Raw genomic sequence first — 13,330 nt, 5'->3', positions numbered from 1 at the left:
CAACCTGCAGTCATCACATTTCACACGCACAATTCAGTCGGATGTACCTATGACTTTCTTACACACCAGATTGCTCCTGCGCTGTTAGTGCAGCAAGCCAAGAGGCCGCAGCGATGATTGCTGCGCTGGCGAATGCACTGAGAGGGATATTTTCATGCTCCATCCATCTGGTGTTGCATTTTCATGTTTAGTGATGAGCTGACAGCCCAAAGAAAGCTGCTAATCATCTCAGCATAGCATTGTCCTTTATGCCCAAGGCTGACTGTGCTGTGCTTGATTTTAGTCATAAAGGCCTTAGAGCAAATCTCTGTGTTGACCAAGAACAAACATGGTAAACATGTTGATTGCACTCTCCCAATTAAACGGCTCTCAGTAATGTCATGAGCGACTGCCTCAGTGAGTACACGCAGACTGCTGTTAGATTTGGTTCGGGGACAGATGGGACAGCTTTTTCTCTCTTTTCTTTCAAAAGCAAACCTTTAGCTCCTGCTGTTTGAGAAATGAGTGTGAAACCTGACAGCAAAGGATGTTGAGGACAAATCACTTGTATATCACTTAACTCATGCAGGTGCTGAAAAAAGCAAGGCATCCACTTATATAGAAGATGGAGCCATGAAAATGGCTATAATCTATATTTTTTGTAAAAAGTCAAATCAAATGGCATAGTGGAGCAGATCCAAATCAAATTATTTTTCACTTTCATTTAGGGAGATAGGTCGTTTCTACGACAGCATATGAGGGCCATTGTAGGAAAAAAAAAATGGAGCCGGGTAATATTTCGAGAAAAAACTCGATTAAAGTCATAAATTTACAAGAAAAAAATCACAAATTTAAAAAAGTAGGATATTCTCTGAGATTATAAAGTCATAAATTTGCGAGAAATTCTCCGAGTCTTCTCTGACTCTCCTTGAAAAAAACACTATTTTTCTGACTTTTTTTCTCGTACATTTACCACTTTAATCTCAGAGAATATCCATGTTTTTCTCTTAAATTTACGACTTTAATTATTTTGGAATATTACCAAGAAAGAACAACTTTTCAAATTGGGAAATGGGACCATCCGAGCATGTGAATGCACCATTTGCCTTGGCAGAGGTCTGCGCTCTCCGATCAACAATAAAACACATACTGTATGTATGTGAAAGGGGTCACTTGTAGTGATGGAGCCACAGAGAATTATCACCTGCAGTTTCTCTCAGCTCTACAGAGCTTTATAGCAGCTTTTTGCTAATTGTCTTGGCTTTCCAACATGCTGCAAGCATGGCTAAAAACTGACTGTACACTACCCAGAACCAAATGGCAGACAGACAAAGTTAGTGACTAGCTGGTGAACATAATCAAGCATTTAGCAGCTAAAGAAACACATATTTCCCTCAGAGTTGGCAGAGACCAAAGAATAGAGCTAAAAGAAGAGTGAACATATGACTTACATTCACCGGTTGGCCAGAGAGACGCCTCCAAATACATGCTAGCGTAATCATGTTGCTCCGTATTTGATGCATATGTTAATAGGCAACTGTTCACTAAGACATGTATCAACTTAAATGATGATAATATGTCAGACGTTGTGTTCCCAGCTTGTTTCCACTGCACACAAGTGTATAACAATGGCCAAAATGCACACAGTATTATTTTAAGATTATGAAAATTCCTCAAATTTGGGCCAACATTTATCCTCATCTTTGGTGCAACTGAGTCACCATTGTGAGGGCACAGCCACATCTTAAATACAGCCCAGGCTACTTTTAAAACACTCCCACATGCAGTGAGAGATTTTAGAACAGCTGCTCGCTGGCTTTTTTGATGGATGCAGCTATCAGATGAACTGACTCAGGATCCAACGCATCACACAGAGGGGAGACATCGTGCACAACTTGACTTGGCTAATAAATCAGCCAAACCCCATACACTTGGCACTAATGCAATGTGTAGCAATGGAAGACTTAGGGTGCATGTGTTTTGTGCCAGGGGGTTTAGGGGTCCTCCCTCAAGAAAATGTTTTTCAATAAAAACAAAAGATGCAATTCACATCATTTTGGACCAATATTATTATTATTATTATTACTTCCATATCTGTGTCTAAAATGTTGGAAAAGCTAGAGCAGATAATAAATGAATAACACTCAAAAAGCTTAAAGACAAAACTTGCCAAAGAAGTCCATTGGGAACCAACTACAACCATTAATCCTGAGAAAAGTAATTTAGTTGCGATGCTTACATTGATTTTACAGACATTCGGGCTTAGGTGATGTCCAAAATGCTTTGGGTGCTGCGCCTAAGCCTTGTGATGGTAGATAAAACCTTGTAATTATACAGCTATTCAATGATTAGCAGCAATAATGATGAATATTCCATGAACATATGGAATACATACTGTGTAAGGTTAAAGCAATTATTTATATAATGTTATTTGTTTCATTGATACTATAGTGTTAGGTGTACTGGGGACATTCTATAAAACCTCAGAATGTTTATGTGATGGATGTTATTGAGTATTTTTGATACTGTTGAAAGTTTATTATTATTGTATTATTACATTTGTCATAACTTCATATCTTGATGCTTGTGTGTTGTAGACTCAGAAAAGCAGGGCTTGTTGTGAAAAGTCTGGTTCGAGTGAGAAGATTAAGAATTAAGAAACTGAACCACGATGAAGCAGTTCTCATGCCAAGTTTGAACTGAGGGATTTAGGGAAACAAGCGTGCCTTAACGCCTAATCTTGATTTATGAAACACTTCTCAGATGTGTTTCCCTTTCTTATATTTGACCAAATAAATATGTAGCCTATATAAATAGGCCTATGTCTGTCAAATGTAAATATAGGGTTATATAATATGTATGCAAAGTTCCAGTATAGCGACTGGTAACGTTTACTTGAGGTGCTTCTCATGGGACACAAAAAATACAAAAGAAGTGTGTTTATGACTATAGTTATTCATTTAATTGTGTGAACACTAGCCTACTGTTTTATGTAATTATTTGTGAATAAAAACAATTAGCCCTTTTTTTAAACCAAAAATGTGTAATTAAACTAGAAAAGTAAAAAAAAAATAGAGGATAACGTATTTCAGGAAAAAAAAATACAATTGACATCCATATTAGCGAAATAAATAAATAAATAAAAAGTACAAGACATAAATTTACAGTTAGTCCGAGGGTTCAGGGAAAAAAAGCTCTACAGTTTCCACAATTTTAATACATTTTTTGTTATCCCACGTTCTAAGTGACTTCAGCAGAGATTTAAATTCTATGAGAAAAGGTACAAAATTAGGAGATGAGTTAGAAAATTTCTGCTTGTGAATATAGAATTTTGCATACAGAATAACAAAATTTATAAGATACTCAAGAGCACCATTACCTGAATTATCGTAGAAACAGATGATATCTTTAAGGTTAAAAGGAGTAGATAAAGTTGGTGGGTTCAAAAAAGTAAGACTCCAAATCTGTCCAAAATCTTTTGGACATTTCACAATCAAAAAAAAAAGGTGAGATATTGTTTCAATAATCTGTTTACAAAATGTACAGGAAGAGTTAAATCTAGCAACATGGTGATTAGTAGGGTATTTTTTTTATTGCAGAATATTTTTGTTTTTGAGATTGAACTTGTAGTAAACAACTCATTTCGTTACAGAACATGTTTTCATAAAGAATAAAAAACAGATAAGAAAGTAAAAGAATAAAAAAAAAATAATAATAATAAATAATAATACCTATCAATCAATAGATAGACAGTTGAAATAAATATCATATAACAAGTAGTCAGTAAAAAAATTATAAACAACAAAAGTTATGTAAAATTTTGAGGTGTACTTCCTTAGCTGAAACTGTGTTTATATTTTGGTGTGCGGCACACGGCGGTGACGTTTCATGACAGCCTCGCCGCAGCGCCGCCCCAACAGTGCATTCTGGGTCCAACCCAAGATGGCTGCGCCCTTGCAGAAGTGCTGAAGAAGTGCCTCTCCGGAGAAATTCTCGGGATTGGGATTGATTTCCACGAGCGCCATCACACGAAATCAGCTACCAGGGTCGCTGGTTTGTAGAAGAAGCCCACAGGGTCCCAGTCATCGATAAGCGTGGCCGGTGCTTCGTGTGGCTGTGGCAGACTGTCCGTGTGAAGATGGGCCTCGTCTCCAGCCCCTTCCCATAGCGAAGAGCCGTGGGGAGAGGAGCCGCAGATTCCCCTGCAAACACGCACCCGTCCAACTTGGGTTTGACGGGTTTGACATACTATACAGACTGTGGACGCTGCCCTACCATTTTCTGACCAGGATTGTTTGTGCGACAGTATCTGTCCTCGTCCGGAGACGGAGAGGTTCCCCAGCCCGGCTTGATTATCCCACCGTACCAAGGTCTTGCACGCATCTGCACGCTTCTCTAACCACCGCTAGCGCCATTTCTGCACATCTGTTCTGTTTCACGTATCTCTCTCCGCTCATGCTGTTTCGCAACCCGGGAAAGGTTTTAAATAGCACTAGCCTTTCCCACAGTTTGACAGCAGCGGACTGCGCTAGCCAGAGCCAGCTTCAGGGACAGCTGTCCAATTAGCCGCGCTAGTTTAGCCAGCACTAAGCTAGCTAGCCGGTTTGTTCGCTAACTGTCCGAGAGCTCCGGCTGTGAAGTCCAGTTTAAACACAGCCGGACCGGACCGTATGTACATGGTTTCAGGCGCACACAGCACATAACCCAACTAACGTTAGCTCCTCATATGTGGCTCGAGCAGTGTTCACGTGGCCAGTTTAAGCCCCTTCATGACACCAAACATGTGCCGTTCTATGTCAAAGTGTGATAGGAACCCGGACAGTAACGTTACGCTAACCGAGCGAGGCTGCTCCAGATGCCGCTGTGTTCGGTTTCACTTGTTGTTGTGATTTCCATTCAAGCAGAGCAGCGATTGGAACATGACTCATAACCGTCATCACATGAACTCTTTTGGTTTAAGGTCAAATTTCGGTATTGTTAGTGTCAAACGTATTGAATTCCAAACCAACTTGCCCACTGGTATCATTTGTTCTTACAGCCACTAATAAAATGCATCCCATTAGCAGAGAAACGGACATATGCACACTTCATTTGGTTGAAGGATTTCAAAGCTCACTTTTCCCTCAGGAGGAGTTGGATGCTTGAAACACAAGTGCACAAAAAGCCCCTGTTTAGATGGAAGTTAGGTCATGTGTTGTCGAGTAAGGCCTTGTGCCTAATTTTTGTAATATCCTATTTTGAGGATCAGAGGTATTTCTCTACAAAACTTCTTTTTTCATTTAACACGAGAAGCCAAAGTTGTAAAATGTTAAAGAATATGCCCACATAAATTAGTCTATTATTGGCAACATGTGGATTTAAATTAGGAACTAAATGATCAAAGAATAAGTAAACAAGATTGCTACAGGAACATGACCGGGTATTGACTCCAAATCTTTTTATTGGTTTTCAGTACAGAATAAAAACATCATAAACAGTATACAGTAAGATATTGTCCATTACTAACCCCTAACATGATAAAAGAAAAAAAAAGAAAAATTCCCCTACAAAGATCCTCCTAATAAGTGAAAATTATGTATCATTGCCAGTTATAGATGCACAAGGTAAACCCTTAATGTAATTTAAAAAGGGACCACAGGTCTTGTAAAATGATGTAAGAGAACCAGAAAATGAATATCGTAATTTTTCAAGTCCAATACAGTGAAAAATGTCCTGTATCCACCTTTATGACCGGGTATTTGTCAGAACTTGATTATTATTATTTTATTTCGTCTTTTCGTCTTCGTCCTTCGGTTGGTACCAAAAAGGTACTGAGGTGTGTTACCCAGCTCTCGTGTTGGTTGAGTAGCATGACTACACAGATTGGATGGATGGATGGATCCCAAACTGTGATATTCTTGTGTTACAACAGCAGGTTGTCCAGGCATTGCCCAGGAACAGTAAACACACAGTAAATGTACAAATCAACACTAAAAGAGAGAAATATGTATCAATAAAAAAAAATAAACAAATAAAATAAATTAAACTGGCTCAATTAGGGTCCAAAATTAGCACCATCTTCTAGCCAAATGCTGGTAAAATATGCAAGTGGCTGGTAGATTTGCTTCACTCACCAGCCCCCCAAAAAAGCAATGGTAATCTATTGAGTGGCTGGTAAAATTTGAACATTCACTAGCCTTTTGGCTGGTGGTCGAAAAAAGTACATTTTGGACCCTGAGCTCTATACATAATAAAATGTAAAAAAAGCCTTAGCATATATTGCGCAATGTCTTCCTCTTGCTTGATGATTTGAATTTAGCGATCACATGCTTTCAGGTGACATCATGGCAGAGACTACTCCCTCTAATTTCTTCTCCAAGAGATGTTGATTTTCTGAGATCTTTTTTTAAGATTTATGTTAAACTTATATAGGCTAGTAGTTAAGTAGTAAGTGACTTATTTATTATTATTTTCATTGTTGGGTGAGAGTTGAGTACCAGCCGCAGCTAAAATGATCATGTTTTTGTTTAAGTTTCCCGCCCCAACTGCACAGCAAGAGGCGACAGAAATTCCTCCAATCTGTGTTTCTAACAAGTGCTCTCCCCTGTAGAGCCCTGATGAAAATGGACTCGGACCTGCTGCATTCGCCGGCTGTGGGCCTCACGGAGGAAGAGGAGGCCGACATGAACGACTGGAAGCTTCCCCTGGCCTTCATGAAGAAACGCCACTCAGAGAAGATCGAGGGCTCCAAGGCTTTAGCGCAGAGCTGGAGGATGAAGGACAGGGTAATTTTTCTGCTCCTCTCTTTCTAGGGATGGGGATTGTACATTTTTATTGATATTGATATACCATTTTCGAGACTCCTTAACGATCCGAGTCTTTATCCATCCGAGTCCTTATCGATACCATCATTGATACATTTCTACGCACACGCTGTGCTCGTAAATCATTTTTCCGGTTCGCGCGCGTATGGATTTTTAGGGGCATATTTGTGTGAAATGTTGGACTGTAGAGCACGGAGTCGGCTTATTATTGTCAACAATGGAGACTTATTGCTACGAAGTGGTGGTGCGCTCACCATGCATACCTTTGGTGGAGGATTGTCCCAAAACCGCCGCTGGGGTTTGGAGCGTTAAGACTCGAAGACAATCGAAGGTACTGCATTGATGCGCAACGTTGAGGTGCTTCATCATGGATGTTGTGTACCCCCTCCCTTATAGGAAATTTACTTAAAAAAAAAAACAGGTTAGGGCTGCTCCCTGTGCTGAGCTGTGGTTGGGGTGTTAGTAGAGGCTCTTTCTCCTGTAGCTCCAGCAATCTAGTGCACGCAGATGTTGTTGAGGGAATAAACTCACGCAGACTTGTGCAATAGCTGCGTTTTTATTAGAGCCCAAGTGACTGCAGGTGAAGGCCCTATTGAAACTGAAGGAATTATTATTATTATTATTATTATTATTATTATTATTATTCTGCTTTATTTTTCCGCTCAATGAATTGCCTTTTGGGGGGACCTTCCCATACTCAAAAACTCATCAAACTTTGCACACAGATCAGGCAAAGAATTTGATATTTTAAGGTTTCGTAGAAAGGCGTGCAAAAATTGCTCACCAGTGCCCCCCAAAAAAATGGGGCCGTGCAGTACGTTTCACATAGACAAAAAATTGGTACATTACATTACATGTCATTTAGCTGACGCTTTTATCCAAAGCGACTTACAATTAAGTGCACTCAACTGAGAAGGTCCAAACTCTAGACAACAAGTAGTAAGTGCAAGTACATTAGCTTTAAATAAGCAAAGCTACAAAGAAACATATAAAAGTGCAGATTCAAGAGTTTTTTTTTATTTATTTATTTTTTTTTATATTTTATATTTTATCCGAGGTGTAGTCGGAAGACCCCCAGCGGCGGTACACCTATGTATCATGTCAAGATGTACAAAAAAGCTCATTGGAGCCATACCCTAAACCCAAAAGGAAGTAATTTTCAGGAGGGAATAATATAACAGGAAATCCCTGACAGCTGAGGATTTTACCCACATTCCCACTTTAGATATTAAAAATACCAGGCATGACATCAGACTTACAAGGGTGCTTTCTATTTATTTATTTTTTTTAATTTTTTTTTAGTATATAGGCCTGATATGAAGCTACAGCCAGGAGCTGCTTAGCTTAGCTTAGCATATGGACTGGAAACGGCTAGCTCTGGCCAACAATAATAGAGTCTGCTTACCAGCACCTCTAAAGATGGCTAATTAACAGGTTATACCTCTGGTATCTTTGGACAAAGCCCAGTTAGCTTGTTCCACCTATTATTATTATTATTATTATTATTATTATTATTATTTTTCTTTTTATTCTTTACGCTAAGATAAGCTGCTGTAGCTTCATATTTACCGTACAGATATGAGAGTGAAATCAATCTTCTCATCGAACAATTTTAACTTCATATCACAAAGTGCCTTTGTGGTTTGTATTGTTAATGTAGGCACTTAGCAGCCGAGGCACCAGTTCGGAAGTTTGTGCTTCGCTGCGATTGGTGTATTAAGGGAAAGGCTGGTGCTTAGGATTGGTTAATTAGCCATCCACAATGCCACTTCTCAAAATGTTCAATCCATTCAAGAGACAAATCAAATGCACCAACACTGCACACTGCGCTTTGGGAGGACACCAGTCTTTAAACAGCCAGGAGACAGCAGCAAATCATTGGCCACCCTCGTCTTTATTATAGTGGCATTTCATTTGATTCTGCTGGAGGCTGCCCACACTACGCTCTGACAGGGGTACCTCAAAGCTTTGCCTCACGAATGGCCACAGTGTGTCTCGGCTCTCATAAAGCTGCCCGTTTGATCCACTGCAGCACTACCAGCCTCATGGCTACAGAGCACTGCCGCCATAATGATGGCAAATGCTACATTGTCATACATAACCCTCACAAACTCTGCACTTATTGTAGAAATTCACCCAAATTTAGCACCATGCTGCTATAAGGACATCAGTGGAATTACTCAGCAGTGCCCGCCAGTGTCCGGCTCCAGGGAAATGTGTAATAAGACGGCATCATTAAATGTGACTCTGCTATTGATTTAAAAGATGTAATAGTGGCTGGCTGGAATGGACATTCCTATCAGAAAAGTCACGCTAAATCAACTGTGTAACATCGTTCATGGTTCAGAGCGTTTGCAGGCCATGGACCCTCATTTGTACACTTGTAAGAAAGACGTTTTCCTCTCCTCACATTTCTGTGCTCCGAGAGCTGCGACTAAAAAAAAAAGCTTTTTGTGTTTAGTTTTTTTTATGCGGGAAGAATTTGGCTTTGAATGTAACTCTGGCCTCGGATTAAATCCATCTTTTAAGATGGCAGTAATTGCAGAAATGATGGATTTGATAACATTGTTTTCAAGTTATCTAAAATAATATGAATGACCATGGATGTAGAACCCGCTTGTTGATTTATTTTCTGCACTTTTTCAGAAAAGTATTCGCTAGTAAGAAAATTCAATGTGGTTCTTGGGATTAGTTAAATATTCAGTTGTGTTGTCATTTTGTTTTACTTAATGAAGCCCAGTAGGTTATTGGAGTACCAAAATGGGTGGAGCGGCCTCGATTAAACCCATAATCTCATGGCATACAGAGGGCCCTACTTTAATCACGCAAGCCCGTACGCTCACCTGCTCTTTTGACCTATGTATGTGCCCCGGTCTGGGGGAGGTTAGTCTATATCGACGACCTTTCATTTCCGGGATTGTTCAGGTGCCGCTGGAAATTCTGCCGGATGTCCCTTGTTTCCAGAGCTGTATAGTAACGAAGTAGAACTACTTCACTACTGTACTTAAGTACCAAAAGGCTGTATCTGTACTCTACTGGAGTATTATTTTTTTCTCCTACTTCCACTTTTATTTGAGTACATATTTTCGATGAGTTTAATATTTTTACTCCGATACATTTTTTATCTGCTGCATCATTCCTCGTTACTGTTGTGAATTCCTCACGCTACGGAGACTGTGGAGGTTACAGTGTGTGTAGTTACGGCTACGTTAGTTACGGCTACGTTAGTTACGTACGCTAATTACGTAAGAAATCCCAGAGATCGCGTTGTTTCTTTTCATTACCCTGTGATGTGAAGCTGATCTAGTTTATCTGGATGTTTGACCCTGTGATGTGAAGCTGATCTAGTTTATCTGGATGTTTGACCCTGTGATGTGAAGCTGATCTAGTTTATCTGGATGTTTGACCCTGTGATGTGAAGCTGATCTAGTTTATCTGGATGTTGCTAGCTTGCTAACTTTCCTGTAGCTACATCACACGTTACTAGCTAGTGTGTGATACGTTTTTTGGGGCTTTAATCGTTAATGTACTGGAGAGGATGTTCATTTTAATTGCACAGTGACTTTTATTTCAGTATTTGTTAATGTTTGTTATTTTTAATATAATATATTTAATATTTGTTAATTCCTTTGGCTACAGCCTTAGGCTAAACATTTGAAATAATATAAAAAATATGATATTCAAACTTTTGACTGCTTTCTTGCCTCGTCACTCTGAAACAGCTGAGCCAATCACAGTGAAGCATGTCGACGACAAATCGGCAAATGAGTAGACACTTCTCCAGGGAAGCATATTGTTGTCTGGATGGTGCAGAGCACACAGCGCTACAAATCTGCAGCCAGAGGCACATGATATGAGATTTTGTTTTAATTAGTGCAATGATGATAGAAACGCATAATGAAAAAATACTTCATGGCATCAGTCCGACCCTTTTTTAAGTCATAATTGTGTAAATGCTGTGTTTCACGTTAAATCATATTTTCAAATGTGACCGCAGTGTTATGTTTCAGAACACATTTCAAGAATAAAACCTAAACTAATGATTTTTTAAATTTTTTTAAGACAGGATTAATGAGCTCCAATAATCTGATGTCTCCCACATAAGCAACAGAATGCTGAGTTATAACAGACCAGTCTGATGTGTGCAGCGGTGTGTGTGGTTACTTTGTAGCAGTCTGATTTTAATGAAGTTAAACATGGTGGACGGCTGTGCGTTATGACTCCCTACTTAAATTGGAGGCTGCAGATTTAACAACGTACTGTATGTGTCCTGCTGCCTTTAGTTGGCTGTGGGGACTTAATGAACTGAATGAGAAGCTTTTCATACTGTATAAAGCAGCTGTGGACAACGGACACTGTAAGAATCACTCATACGTTTCTGCTTTAATCGCATCAAAGGTTATTTAAAGCCGATTTATACACAGCTACTTTTTGGAAGTCCAAGTATTTAGTTTGCTCTTGTGGACAAAATGATCAGGTTGGCAGCAGATTGATGTTGCTTTAGAAACAGACGCAGAGGAAAAAAGTTGCTTCCCGCTGACTAATTTAAATGAACCTCCCACCTGTTTGCGCCTCCTCTCCCACCTGTGCACCGTGCAAAATATCCATATCATTTTAAGGTCAGGAAAATGGCAAACAGTTGGCGTGCTGCTTGCACTGCTTGTTGCTTCGCCACAAAAATAGGGCCCAGAATATTATTCTGTTCATGGGTGATGATCACATAACTGTTCGGGATGATTTAAGGCAGTATCTTTGGCATTTAGGATATCGAGCGACTTGGTATGCGAACAGTTAATCCTGCTGGGAGAAACGGGCAGCGCAAGGCTTTTGAATGGGCTGTAAATTACACTCCACACTGTGGGAAATCAGAGGACTTGCTCTTGTAGACATGCAAAAACACACACACACACACACACACACACACACACACACACACACACACACACACACACACACACACACACACACACACACACACACACACACACACACACACAAACACAAACACACACACACAAACACACACACACACACACTCTGAGTTGCCTCTGGATGACCACAGAAGGAGAGAGGGAGGCTGTACAATTACAAGGCCGATTGGTCAAAGTGGTGTGCTTATTCCCCTGTTAAGCCAATGAAATGTGTGTGTGTGTGTGTGTGTGTGTGTGTGTGTGTGTGTGTGTGTGTGTGTGTGTGTGTGTGTGTGTGTGTGTGTACCTTTGTGTGTGGCATTAACATGCAGCTGCACAATCAACTTGGATTCAGTGTCCCACTCTGTGCAGCTTGATTGTGTTTACCTTTGCTGCACCTGCCAAGTGGAATCATGATAAGTTTTCAGATATATATATTGTATGAATAGCTAAAAATAAATAAATAAAATAAGCCGTGTTGTACAGTAGTGGCTCCTGTTAAAAAAGAAAAGCGACCCAATTGTTGATTAGAAAGCTATCAGTAGAGCATGGATTGTTTCTGACAGTGATGTTACTTGCAGTAAAAAGGAATTAAGATGAGAGGCGTGGCTCTAATTATCATGTTTCTTTTATTGAGCTGTCAGACCTGCAGTGTGAAATTAAAGCAATCAGCTTGACAGGGTGTGAATGAGTGCCTTTTTAGGCTTTATTTACGGCAACTAACGATTATTTTCATTGTCCTTTTAATCTGTTGATTATTTTCTCGATTAATCAATTAGTTGCTTTGGTCTATAAAATGTCAGAAAATGGTGAAACATGTTGATGAGTGCTTACCAAATCCCAAGATGACGTCCTGAAATGTCTTGTTTTGTCTACAGCTTAAGGATATTCACTTTACTCTCACAGAGGAGTGAAGAAACTAGAAAATTTTCACATTTAAGAAGCGGAAATCAGATATCTTTATGACTTGAAGAAAAGGAGAATCCTGCAAACTGCTGTTGCTGCAGCATCACCATTTATTTATAGAAAACTAACGTTTCGGCCCCTGTCATGTTCATGATTAAAATACTCTTGACGAAGGTCCATAGGACTGAAACGTTAGTTTCTTCAATAAATGGTGGTGCTGCAGCAAGAGCAGAGTGCAGACTTAAAACTGATGAATCGATCCATCCTCAAAATAGTTGGTGTTTAATTTAATAGTTTACAACTAATCCATTAAAGTGCTAATTTTCAGGTTCATAATTGTATTTAGAGGTTGTACCAGAATAGGTTTACATGGTTTAATTTTCAAAAAACACCATATTTGTGTTGTACTGCACATTGCTGCAGCTCCTCTTTCACCCGGTGTGTTGAGCTCTCTGTTTTAGCTACAGAGTGAGACATCTCACTTCTGTTCCACCTTTGTTGGGAGTCGCACATGCTCACTGGCTAGGTAAGGACTACTAGCCAGTCATAAGCAGAGTATGAGGACGTGCCCTGACAGTACCTAGGTAAGGACTACTAGCCAGTAGGGGTGGGAATCTTTTACCATCTCACGATTCAATTCGATTCCGATTCTTGAGGCCACGATTCGATTCAAAATCGATTTTTGATTCAAAAAGATTTTCGATTCAAAACGATTCGATTTTATCCATAATG

The 13,330-nt window shown here is 39.7% G+C and overlaps 1 protein-coding gene across 4 annotated transcripts in view; it reads left to right on the top strand.

Moving 5' to 3' along the window:
* The first annotated feature begins 3,758 nt into the window (after positions 1-3,758).
* Positions 3,759-13,330, top strand: part of rptor (regulatory associated protein of MTOR, complex 1) — a 239,582-nt gene continuing 230,010 nt past the window's right edge. For all 4 annotated transcript variants that reach the window (XM_039816705.1, XM_039816691.1, XM_039816698.1 and 1 more), the window contains exons 1-2: positions 3,759-4,349; positions 6,569-6,743. In XM_039816705.1, coding sequence (XP_039672639.1) covers positions 6,576-6,743 — 168 coding nt within the window. In that variant the 5' untranslated portion in view covers positions 3,759-4,349; positions 6,569-6,575. The remainder of the gene's footprint in view (positions 4,350-6,568; positions 6,744-13,330) is intronic.

The sequence above is a fragment of the Perca fluviatilis genome, chromosome 1, assembly GCF_010015445.1.
Source record: "Perca fluviatilis chromosome 1, GENO_Pfluv_1.0, whole genome shotgun sequence".
NCBI classification, from domain to species: domain Eukaryota; kingdom Metazoa; phylum Chordata; class Actinopteri; order Perciformes; family Percidae; genus Perca; species Perca fluviatilis.
This window is presented reverse-complemented; position numbering and strand designations above follow the sequence as displayed.